General features: G+C 35.7%; 1 protein-coding gene across 4 annotated transcripts in view; it reads right to left on the bottom strand.

The window, feature by feature from the left end:
• The window catches only part of USP24 (ubiquitin specific peptidase 24), a 136,122-nt gene that overhangs the window by 68,789 nt on the left and 54,166 nt on the right, over nt 1-13,167 (bottom strand). For 3 of the 4 annotated variants that reach the window (XM_079105565.1, XM_079105567.1, XM_079105564.1), the window contains exons 13-23: nt 12,937-13,044; nt 12,648-12,743; nt 12,395-12,556; nt 11,922-11,969; nt 9,968-10,027; nt 6,424-6,531; nt 5,661-5,810; nt 4,993-5,124; nt 4,124-4,235; nt 1,414-1,490; nt 171-311 (exon numbers count right to left, since the gene is read on the bottom strand). In XM_079105565.1, the coding sequence (XP_078961691.1) occupies nt 171-311; nt 1,414-1,490; nt 4,124-4,235; nt 4,993-5,124; nt 5,661-5,810; nt 6,424-6,531; nt 9,968-10,027; nt 11,922-11,969; nt 12,395-12,556; nt 12,648-12,743; nt 12,937-13,044 (1,194 nt within the window). The remainder of the gene's footprint in view (nt 1-170; nt 312-1,413; nt 1,491-4,123; nt 4,236-4,992; nt 5,125-5,660; nt 5,811-6,423; nt 6,532-9,967; nt 10,028-11,921; nt 11,970-12,394; nt 12,557-12,647; nt 12,744-12,936; nt 13,045-13,167) is intronic. The other variant, XM_079105566.1, reaches the window with a different exon arrangement.

Genomic DNA, 13,167 nt, shown 5'->3' on the forward strand with positions numbered 1-13,167 from the left:
TTGTAATAACTATTCAGGACATAATATCAAAACAAGGCAAGTTGGGGGTATATGAAAGATCACAAATTAGTAAAACACACACACACACACACACACACACACACACACACACACACACATACTTATCTGCCTTTTTTGTGTATGTGTAGTTTCTTTCCTTGGATACTTACCTTTTTTAACCTAGGATTTAGATTAATGTAACTATAGTTTATGATTAACTGAATAGCTTCATTAGCAATTTCTTCATCAGGTGATTCCATGGCTATTTTCCATATGAAATCCATTCCTATCAATTCCAGCTTTTCTACATACTGTATAAAAGAAAATTAAAAGTATATACAAATTGAATTAATTACCTAGCACACCCGGATCACAAAATTATAGATAAGTATTTTACATTACATAATTAAGGTTACAAAAAAGTCAGCTATATAGGAAGCCACTACTGTACTGATACAGAACTTTAAAATGAAAAAGCAATCAACCACAGAGGCACTAGGCAGCCTCCAGGGGGACTGGCAGAGGCATGGAGAGTTTTCTCTTGACATTCTAACACAGGAGTGAAGTGGGGTACCACCAGCATGAGCTTTTCTTCAAAAGAAAATGGTCAAGCTAAAAGTGGTTATTAATTCTTGGGGCTAGATCTGGTCTTTCCCAAGCTCAGTTAGAAACAGCAGAAGTGAAGACTTACAAGATCTTACCAATATTCCTTCCACCCCAGGAAGCCAAGACCTGAAAGAGGGACTTAGAAAAAGAGCTAGTTCTTGCCCTTCTTTGCAAAGGGACTTGTGAAAACATACATAAGTTATATATATTGCATAATTCCCCATTTTCCTGCTTTGTTCTATGTCACTAAATTTTTCACCCAATCCCTGCCATTGAGATCCCAAGACTGAAGATTCCATTAGTTTATTTAGGTACATGTAAATTACTGAATCTGAAGAGTTGGAAGCCCACATAGAGTTACTCCTTCCTCCACATTCACCTAGCCACAGCAGGCCTCCGATCAGCAAGAAGCCAAGACAGTAATATGAGAAGTTATTAGTGACCTACAGCACTCTTAAAGAGAGGCTCTGCCATCAATGCCCAAGTCAGCAATTTAAAAATCCATGTGTTCTTTCAATTAGAACACATAATTTGCTGGGTGCAGTGGCACATGCCTATGATCCTAGTTACTTGGGAGACTGAAGCAGGAGGATTACCAGTTTGAGGCCAGTCTCAGCAACTTATTAAGACCATCTCAAAAGAAAAAATAAAAAGGGCTGGGGATGTAGCTCAGCGGTAGTGTGTTTGTATAGTAGTTACAAGACCCTGGGTTCAATTCCTTAGTACCAGAAAAACAAAATATTTTTGCTGAATGTTAAATTGTAATAGATAATTCAAGTGATCTAGATTTGAGAATAATTTACTTACCAACTGAGCACCTTGTCTTTTTAATCGATGATCACAGAGATTCACATTTTCAAAAAAAGTCTTAAACAAGTTAAAACCTGAAATGATAGGATGCCAGATAAAGTCACACACTCTTAAGTAAAAGACTCAAAGTACATTAAGAGCTAATACCACAAAACTCTTGACAATGATTTCTGTAGATATGGCATCAAAAGCACATGTAGTGGGGGCATAATGGCCAGAGGATTGCTTCAGTTCAGAAGTTTGAGATCGGCCCGGGAAACACAACAAGATCCCATCTCAAAAATAAATTAAAAAATCAATAAACTTAGGGAAAAAAGGGCACAAGTTCTAAAGTATTATATAGGCAAGTATGACTTAACCAAAATGAAAATCTTTTGTGCTTCAAATGACCCTATCGAGAAAACAAAAACACTCAGAGTAAGAGGAAATATTTGTAAATTATTTATAAGTAGCTAGTATTCAGAGTAATAAAGAACTTTTATAACTAAACAATAAAAAGACATATAACCCAATTTAAGAATAGGTAAGGCTGGGCAGGGTGGCACATGCCTGTAAGACCACCTACTCAGGAAGCTTAGGCAGGAGGGTTGCAAGATCAAGGACAGCCTCAGCAACTTAGCAAGACTCTGTCTCAAAATAAAATAGAAAAGGCTGGGGAGGCAGCATGCAGGAAGTTCTGGGTTCCATCCCCAGTACCACAAGAGGGGAGGGAAAAAAGAAAGAAAAAAGGAAGGAAGAAAACAGATTAGAACAGACAATTCTTCAGAGAATATATAGAAATTGCCACTGAACACATATGAATAGATGCTCAATATCATGAGACAGTAAAAAGCAAATCAAAACTTAAGATACCACTTCACATATAGCAGGATGCCGTAGAAAAGAAAAGAAAAAAAGAAGAAATAAAATAAAATAAAATGCAGACATTAACAATTATCGGTGAGGTGAGGACAAACTGCAACCCCCAACTGGTGGGATTATAAAATGGTACAGCTACTATGTAAAACAGCCTGGCAGTTCCTCAAAGGTTAATCAGACATCAAAGCAATTTGACTCCTATATAAACCCAAGAGAAATGAAACCATAAAAATTTGAACATGAATGTTTATAGCAGTATTTCTGATAATAGCCCAATACCAGTAACAAAAAGGTCCATCAACTGATAAATGGATAAACAAAATTGGGTATGTCTTCAGTGAAGTATTATATCCTGATATACAAGTGACAATGTAGGTAAGCCTTGAAAACATTAGATTTTCACATAATGAAAGAAGCCAGATAGTCATATATAATATGAATCCATTTTAAATCTCCAGGTTAGGCTAATCCAAAAAGAAAGTAAAGAGATTACAGAATGAAGCAAGGTAGGAAATGAAAAGGCTGCCAGTAGGTACTGGGTTTCTTTTTTTTAAAGATTTTATTTTTTTAATTAATCAATTTTTAAATCTTTTATTTATTTATTTATTTATTTATTTTACAGACTGCATTTTGATTCATTGTACACAAATAGGGTATATCATTTCATTTCTATGACTGTGTACCATGTAGATTCATACCAATCATGTAATCATACATGAACACAGGGTAATGATGTCTGTCTCAGTCCACCATTTTTCACACCCCCCTCCCATTTCCCTCTATGTAATCTAAAGTTTCTCCTTTCTTCTCTTACTCCCCAACCCCATTATATATCATCCATTTATCAGGGAAAACATTCGGCCTTTTGGTTTTTTGGGATTGGTTTATTTCACTTAGCATGATATTCTCCAATTCCATCCATTTATCTGCAAATGCCATATCATCATTATTCTTATGGCTGAATAATACTCCTTTGCGTATATATACCACAGTTTCTTTATCCATTCATCTGTTGAAGGGCATCTAGGCTGGTTCCATAATATAGCTATTGTGAATTGGGCTGCTATAAACATTGATGTGGCTGCGTTACTGTAGTATGCTAATTTTAATTCCTTTGGGTATAAACCAAGGAGTGGGATAACTGGGTCAAAAGGTGGGTCCATTCCAAGTTTTCTTAGGAGTCTCCATACTGCTTTCCAGAGGGGCTGCACCAATTTGCAACTCCACCAGCAATGTAAAGTGTGCCTTTTTCCCCACATCCGTGCCAATATCTATTATTGTTTGTGTTCTTAATAGCCATTCTAATTGGAGTAAGATGGAATCTTAGAGTTGTTTTAATGTGCATTTCTCTAATTACTAGAGATGTTGAACACTTTTTCATATATTTATTAATTGCCAGTATGTCTTCTTCTATAAAGTGTCTGTCCAGTTCTTTGGCCTATTTATTGAATGCTCTTTGTATTTCTAGTGTAAAGTTTTTGTTTTTGAGGATATGAAAACATTCAGGGATTATAAAGTAGTAAAGGTCAAGTAAAAAAAACAGAAAGGAGCTCTATACTTTGATTAGTTTTTTTACTTTAATGAATTCTTTTGCATTAGGAACTTCAAAAAATAACTTGGCAATAGGGTCTATCAGGCCATATAATTTAAAAACTAATCATAAGATATGATTTACATAAAAAGGAATTTATCTGTGTCTATCTAAACAAGTCTTTATATGAACAGGGAAAATTCTAGAAGGATATACCAAACTGGTTAGTTGCTTCTGAGAAGCAGGCTTATGGGAAAAAGAAAAATAAAATTTCTTACTCTAAAGAAGTAAAACAAATAATATGAAGTAATTACCTACCATTCATAGTGATTTCATATGACTCCAGTTTCAGAATTTTCTCCTTGAAGAGCTGCTGCTGAACATCACTCTCGAGATCATGCTGCCCTTTTGTAAACCACTCAAAGCACATCTGTGGATCAAGACAGAAAATGCCCTATAATTAACTGATACACGTTGTGTAATGGGAAAGTAAACAGACATTATTCTTAATGATCAAAAAATTTAGGTAACTGCCAAAATGCCACTCAAAACTGAAATGTTTAAAACTCTGAAACAAAATGAAGCAAACTAACATATAATCAAAATATACACTCATACTTTTCATTGAATTTTACAGCTGGGTTTTCCCATCAACACTTAGTAAGCCTTGCTGTGTGTCAGGCCTGGCATACTTAATCCTTTCAGCAGTCCTAAGTAGTAGTTAACATTGCTCTGTAAAATGAGACGAGGAAACTGAGACATTGTCAGCAAGTCAAAGTGTTCTAATCCCAATTTAACCTTTTTTGGCTGTTTAATTGTAGTTTCGAACATCTGCCCAGGCACTAATTCTTCCTTATTGTTTCTGGTGTACAATAATATCATTTTAAGAAACTCAAAGTTTTTCGAGTGGTAACTTAAAATTAATTTCATGGGAGGAGATAACAAGCTAAAATATACCTGGAATTCTTTATCTATATTCACTTGGTTGAATTTGGTATTTTAACCAGAATGGTATCAGAATCATCAAAGAATTTATGAATTTATTTTTTCAGTATTTATAGTTCCTAGTCTATGGTAGTTAACGCCCATGTAAGTTGAAGTGTTTAGAAATTAAAGACATGAGACACAAGACACAAGAGTGCAACATTTAAATATTTCTGCCATGTATTGTCCACACAGCATCTTACCTCTCTATCTAATTCACAAACATCCTGGCCAGTCACAAGACACTCCCAGATTTCCTTGGCACGATTCCAACCCAAATACAGGGTGGCTTCTTGCAAGAAAAATGCCAGAAATTTCAGATGTGCCTCTAAATACTGCAAAAAGAAATAGTGTTAATCAGTTAATTACAGGCATTTGTACCTAAAAGAAACATTAAAACAGCCCTTTGAACCAGCTTAAGAAGCAGGTTTACTTTAAGTTTTTTTTAATGTAATTTAAGGGCAAAGTGAATGTCAGAAATCTGTTTACCAGTTGACAGTTCAACATATTAGAAGCTACCTCGAGTCTATTACAATTTCAGTTAACTTTAGATGTCAATAAAATATTAATTTCAATAATATCAAAGTAAAGCACCACAACCTACAACTGGCAAGTTAAAGATTTTTGTCTAACTTTTTAAGCAACAACACTGTGTAATTCTTAGGTAATTTACTGAAAAATTAATTCACAAATATCATTCTTCTAAACAATTTGAAATGATTATATTCAAGAGAAAAAGCTGCTAAATCATTATCAATACAGCTCATGCTACACCTCTTTATAGCTATATCCAACATGACTTTTATAACTAAAGTAGAAAAAGGTCAAACAAGTGTGGTAAATCATGAAACATAAACACAGTGCCTGATACCTCCCGGTAAGTGTATCGGCCATCCACTAGCGTCAAACCAGTTAGGCCTCCAGGCCCAGCCACAGCTGCCGCAAGTCGATGGCAAGCTATCAAACTTCCCGTTACCAATTTCACTATTTCAAAATTTTTCTTCAAGTCTTGAATAATGCTCTTGGCAGAAACAATAAAAGAAAAGTGGTATGAGAATCTGTAGTTATTTTGTTAGTTTAACACAACTCTATTTTAGGATGTAGTCTTAGGTGGAAGCAAACATAAGGATTTCCTCACTTGCATTTCCTACATAACAGTAAAGGCGGTATGTATATTTACTAGGAAGCTAATAAACTAGCCTCCTTATTTTTTGACCACAAAGAAGATTTCTCTTTTTAAAAAATAAAGAAAAAACACCTTTAAAAAGAGCTATTTTGTTTTCTGTACACTTTCCCAGAGCTTTCTTTCAAAGTCTATTAAATTGAGGACACTAGCTCCTTAGGCAAACTAATCTTTAGCATTATAAAACAGACTTGTAAATTTTTTCAAATTTCCATGATACCATTCTGATGTTTAAAAGGGGGTTTAGATCAACAAATTAAGCAAATAAAAAGGAAAGAAGTTATTACATCAAAAGAAAGGCAGAGGATGTTTAAATTCAAGATTATGAAATACAAATCAAATACACTAATAACTCTAAAGATAGAACACAGTGACTATAAATTTAATAATTTTGGCCCTGTTTTGTTATTATAAATGGTTAAGCAAATATTAAAAACAGCTATATTCTTACCTTGTCTTGCTTTTGGTAGGTTTGTTTTATGAATGAGCGGGTGATTTCATGGAGCTGACGCAAAGCTGGTACCACCCAAACAAACTGGGGATTATTAAGCTGAGATGACTAGAGTTAAAAAGAAGTTATATTAATTAAATTTAGAAATTAATAGCAGACTAATTTATTAGCTATAAAAAATATGCAAGTCAATTAGGTTTTATTGTCACACATTCTATTATTTTTATCTTCATGTTGTTCATTTACAGCTTATCTCCATGCACTCATAATTCAGTCTTCAACTTCTTATTCTGCATGCAATTTCCTAAGGCCAAGAACTGCAAACAGGAGTGGATGTGAAGTGACAGTGAATGTACAGGGGTACATCAGCAAAAAACAGACAACAAGGAATTAGCAACTTCAGAGGATAGATTAAGTAGCACAGGGCTGCTAAGACATGTGGACACAATAAAATAAATCAATGGCAAAAGCTTAATACTGAACTGGCTGGCAAGTAAGATGGGAATAAGAAAATGTCTTTCTTTAGTTATATGATTTAGATACCAATGATATGTTCAACATATTGACAATGGTCTAAAATATTAAAGAAAATGTGATCTGTTTATATTTCCTAGTTAAAACCACTTCATGAGTTAATTCTAATCTTATTAAAAAGGGGTTGGGCGCATAGCCCAGAGGTAGAGCCTGTGCTTGGTATGTATGAAGCCTTGGGTTCAATCCCCCACACTTCCCCTTCCCTCTCCCAATTACTATTTTTATTAATTATTATAGATACTTTTTTACTTAGACTGTGTTTTATATTTCTGAAACACTTTCAAATTTATTAATTCAGAAACTAGCACAAGACAATCCAGATCTTCGAGTATAGATCTGAAAAGTTTGATGTTCACAATACATTCTTTAAAAAAAAATTGGTTTTTAATATGTAAATGTGAGCACGTTATTGCCAAAACAATACTGTTTTCCTTGCCTCATAGAGATTAACCAATCAATTAACAAATACCATATTTCCTGGATTCTAAGACACAGGCTTCATAAATTTAAACATTTCTGAAGTTAATATTTGTTACAATTCTGCCAAAAGAAACTTACCAGCCACTAAACATGGGTGCCAATTTTTCTTACAACTGTTCTTCCCTGAGTATACATAAGGTATTTGTCCATCTACCTGTCATTTGAATTCAGTTGTTCCTTGGTATAGGTACTACTGAACAAGGATGGCTCTAACTTATATTTGGATCACTAATTTACTATTTAAATGTTATAAAAAGGATTACACTATGATACAGCACTGACTAGCCTGTTGTGGTCATCAATGCAATTAAAAGCAAAGAAAACTGTCAGTGGTCTTAGACTAAAGCACTTTTCAGAGCAGAAGCTGGTGTGACAGACTCAAACATTGGGAAGGGCTCTTCACTCAGCACTAAATGTCTCTGTCTTAAGTTGCACCTTAATTCAAAAGAAGCTGTGTAACTTGTAGTACTCATCACTCAGTAACAGAAAAAAGCAGCTTGGAAAAAAAAAAAAAAAAGCAGCTTGAATTTTATGAATGAGGACAAGCATATAAAACTCTATAGTCTTCAACATGCCTCAAAATTATACAGTCAATCTGAAAAATGTCAGAGCAGTTCAGAGCATTACTATAGAAAATGACAAGCAGTGTACCCTGGTGAAGTTGTACTTAACTGCTCAAAGAGAGACTTGGACTCCAACCATAGTAATCTAAACAATGGCTGGTAAATGAACAATTTCTTTTTCTCTTCTGTGTAAGATTTATTAATTCTGTGATGCAGGGTGCAATCACCGGCATCTTAGAATCACAGAAATAAGGTAGCTATTAAAGGCTGACTACTTTTAAGACTAGCTAGAATATTTCTGCTTAAATAAAAACTTGGAAAACAAAATAATTAAAACTTTAACGCTTATGTCCAAACTGGTACCTTCCAAAAGAATTAAGGAAATTAGGATATGACTATGAGCCCTTAAGCAATAAGCAGATGCATTAAAAACTACCATCATGACCAGTTAAGTCATTTGTGGTTAGAATACTTTATTTGCTATGGGTAATTATCTGTTGAAGGTAACTCATTCATTACACAATAAAATTAAAAGATAAATCGTATGAAATTGGTGTTTAAGAATTATTTCTGATATGGCTTTCTAAAGTTTAGCAATCAGGAAATATGATATTTATTCCATTTCATTATAACATTATATTGCCAAGTTGCAGAAAAAATTTAAAGTACTCTTCTCCAATTGCTAAAGACTATGGTAAACAATTAAAATGAATATAGCTGATAATGTTGAGGTTTCATAAGGAAAAGTTAATGGGATGTCCAGATTTGATTCTTAATGTCAGATGAAGCCTTAGAGGTCAACTGGAGTGGACTGCAAACCTATGTCTACATTTTCTTTATTCGCTTATTAAGTGACTTACTATTTCCACTGATGAGGAATCACTACCTTAGAAGGCAGTGCACTGTTTTCAGACTGTTCTCACAAGAAAGTTCACTGATCTACTACAATGACACATGTCTCCATGTAACTCCTTAGGAGACATAAAAAAATAAAACAATTCAAACTCCTTTGTAATGATCCTCTTAAGAAACTTTTCATATTCACTGAATTCTCTCTTCTAAGATGAACATCCCCCACTTCCTCACCAGTCTTGTTTTTCCAGATACCCTTTCATCTAGAATCAAAGCAAAAATTTTTGCATAGAAGGGTACTTTTTAAAAGTACTTCCTCCTCTACTAACCACATCACTGTGAGACTATCTGTACTGAGGACACCTTGCTACTTTACTTTCTGTTGTGTGCTTTGGCAAGCAGAGGCACCTCATTTATGTACAGGTTGAGCGACCTTAATTTAAAAATCTGGCCACCAAAGTAAATAACTTTTTGAGTGCTAACATGGTTCTCAAAAGTTTCCTATTTTACAACATTTCAGATTTCAGAATTTAGATTAGGGATGCTCAACCAGTAAAGTCTGTGCAAACATTCTAACATCCAAAACCTCTGAAATCTGAAACACTCTGGTCCCAAGATTTCAGATAAGGGGTACTCAACCTGTACAAGTGAGGCTTTGATTCTCCTCATGGGGTGAAGGGGAAGAAGCAGGAGGAAGAGAACTAATATTTACTGAAAGTCTGCCAGGCACTGTGCTAGGAGGCCTAAAGATAATATCTTAAAGACTATCCAAAACTAGTAATTGAATAAAAATATTTTTTGTTTAGTATTTTTTGATGAATACATTTAAAAATTTTAATTGAAGGAAAAAAGAAGTGAAATAAGAGGGAAAGGGTTGGGATGGACAGTGAAAGGTATAAAAGAAGCAAAGGAAAGAAAAGAGGATCAAGGGAGCCAAGGGTACCCTGGCAGAATCTATAGAAACAAAGTTAAGAACTAAAGGTCAGAATTTCTGAACACAACAGTGGAACTTGGGAATCTTAAAGAATGTCAAAAGCAGAGGGAGGGGGATCAGTTGGGGGAACAGAGGTAGCTGAGGGTGGGAGGGGAGTAAGAAGTGGGTGATCTTGTCTTACCCTTTGCTTAGTTTCTGTGTAGCCTGGCAGGGAGACATAATCCCCAGTCAGCCCACCTTGCTGCCTGGCAGGAAAGGGCATAGCATAGAAAAACACCTTTAGTGGCAGTAAATAATTCACCCCCCTGCCTGGAGCCAAATCCAGGGGGCTTTGATCTTCCCACTGCCCCCCTTCAGCAATGTGTACTTTCAGAGAGTATCTGTGAAAGCACTAGTAAACTGACAAGTGCTATCTAAAAATGCAAGCTATTATCTGGAAGGGAATAATGTACACCAGAATTTCTTTGCTGGGAGCAGTGGGGAAATAAAAAAGGAAGAATATTCCTTTTCAGTCTCTCAAAGTGACTCCAGAAACTTTCCTGTTTCTTTCTGAGTTTTGTTATAAACCACAGACATGAATGAAGTGACTGCAAAGAGAAGCAACAAAGATGCAACGATGCAACAACTGGAAGAGCTGGCAGTGCTTAGCCGTGGCAATGGAGGAATGCTGGTCTGGAAGGATTTTCTGGTTTCAAGTCATTTCCCTAGAGGGAGGGGAAAGTTCCTTTAGCTTTGGCCTTCACAGCTATTAAGAAATGTGTCTATTGCTGAGAAGAAAAGACCATTTTTGTACAGAGACCCTTTTCCTCTTACTAAAACTACTGAAGGATCAAAACTTCTTCAATGACTAGATGAAAACTCTTCAATCTTAAGGAGAGGGGTTGCTAAATCATTTGAGTTACTGAGCTTAGAAAATTGGAAACATTCAAATTGTATCTGAGTAGAAAGAGAGCAGTGTTGTTGAGTTAAAGGAATAACTCCTTATGGCCCCAGCATTAATAGCTCCAGTTTGTGAATGTCTTTTAAAAGACTCTAAAACTAGATTATATGCAGAAAATTTACATGATCAAATTTCAATGTCAAAATACAAAACACAAGTTTGACAATATGCTCAAGATGAAACTTTATGGCCAAGTACAACTTATGCAAAAAAAACCCCATTATGTCACCAAAGACTGTTAGCAAGACCCAAGAGTCTCTGAATATACCAATGAAAAACAGAAAGCAACATTCCAGATCTTTTAAAGAAATATCAATGAAAACCAAGAATGTCTGACCAATGAAATACTAAGCCACTAGTTATTTTACCAAAAACTTTCTCAAGGCTAATAATAAAATGAAACTGAGAAAATGAAATCTCCTCCTGCCATAGCGTGGTCTGGGCAACCTGAGGATCTAAGAGTGAAGACAACACTGCTCTGATCAGGGCTTCGACAACCAAGAAAGCATATTCTACTGAGCTGGCCACTGCGACCACTCCTCTTAGAGGAGAGACTGGAGTTTAAGAACTGGAGCTAGAGGAGAGCTACAATCATTACTGTTACGTCTGCTAAACATCATTTCCAACCACATTTCATATGTTCGCAGCAACCTAGAGGCCAGAGTCCAGAAGGGTAAGGCTTTTCTGGCCCCAGTCCTCCTTGCAGTTGCCATCTAATTCTCCCTTCTACAATCAAACACCAGTACCAGGCACTCATTCAATGACTATCTGCGTAAGAAATTATTTTAGGGTACATCTGCACCAAGCACCTGAAAACTACCATGTGCCAGCACTGAATGAACCTCTTCCTTCTTCTTCTCTTTATCTATGAATGTTTCTCCATTTCTCCCTTATGCAAGAAAAACGGGCACGATCCTTACTCAGAATCCACTGTACGTATTAAAATTGTACATGCTTTAAGTCTAATTTAAGAGGGAAAAACTAAGTTGAAAGTCATAGTTTTTAAAAAAATTACATAAAACTATGTAATTTCCACGCGATCCTTAATGCTTTTCTCTTTAGGACTCAATAACTATTGAGCTTTAAATAATAAAAATAAAGCTTTAAGACTAAAACACATTATAAAAATTGTGATGCAATTAAATGATTATTAAATTCGTATACCTTTCAGTTGGTTCCATCTGCAAATTCTTACCTTGAATCCATCCTTCTTGTTTTTTTCCAAACCTGACCATTCTCCAGGCTGAAAATTCATTTTAAGAGAAATATAAGTGATGTGGTAGAAGTAACACCTATAATTTTTTAATCTTGGATTCTAAGGTAAGAGCTTCCAGACAGGACATTTCGTTTACTTAATACAATAGGGGGAAAACTACTTGGCTCTAATTACTCAGACAATACTGTTGCTTTTTTTGGGGGGGGAGGTGGGGGTTACCAGGGATTGAACACAAAGGCACTGAACCACTGAGCCATATCCCCAGCCCTATTTTGTATTTTATTTAGAGACAGGGTATCACTGAGTTGCTTAGCGCCTCCTGTTGCTGAGGCTGCCTTTGAACTCTCCATCCACCTGCCTCAGCCTCCCAAGCCACTGGGATTATAGGTGTGTGCTACTGCACTCAGCCTAATTGCTCTTACAACAAAATCTGACCAAAGATAAAAACCAACCCTTTTAATATCTTCTATGCACTTAATGATGTAGCTCCTCTTGATTGCTTCCTTCACTGCATATGCGTCACTAAGGATTGTCAGATGCTCCTCCAAAGCTTGCTGAATGAGGCTACTGGGCAGGGTTGGAAGATGAGCCAGTTCCCAGAGGACGTCTAACACCTGCGATAATACCACTATGATGAGCCCTCGGATATGCAAGTAAAACTGCTTTAAGCATTTGTAGCTAGAAAAATCCATTTGATTCTCCTGCCTTTCCAGAAGTGGTCTCAAAGCGAGCTTCCCGGCCTATTCGTCCAATCAGGCTCAAAAGCTTCTGTCTTACTCTATCACTCTCAGTCTCCCAGCTCTGTGCAATAGAAAGACAAGACATAGGAATTGTTTCACAATTATACTGGAGAAATAGGCAAAAACTTTAAACTTCAGCCAAAAGAAATTAATAAAGAAAAGGATACTTAAAACACTGCAATTTTGGCAAGAATCTCCAAAGAGCTTAAAAACTAGGAAAATTTAACAGTAAGCAAATTCAACTGAACACATACCTTCTGAATGAGAACAAACAAATGATTAAGCTGATCTGAATTAAATTTCACAGCTGCTGCAGCAATAATAGTGTGAATGTTCTCGATCACGGTAGATGATTGTCCTGACTAGAAAATAGAAGAGGCATATCAGAAGAACTCAAGTCCTAGAACTTTTTTCCTGGTAACTGACACAAGTAAAAGCAAAACTATAACAAAGATCAATGGACTCTAGTCTAATCACCATTCACT

The sequence above is a fragment of the Sciurus vulgaris genome (genome assembly GCF_902686455.1).
Source record: "Sciurus vulgaris genome assembly, chromosome: 1".
In the NCBI taxonomy this organism is placed as follows: Eukaryota; Metazoa; Chordata; class Mammalia; order Rodentia; family Sciuridae; genus Sciurus; species Sciurus vulgaris.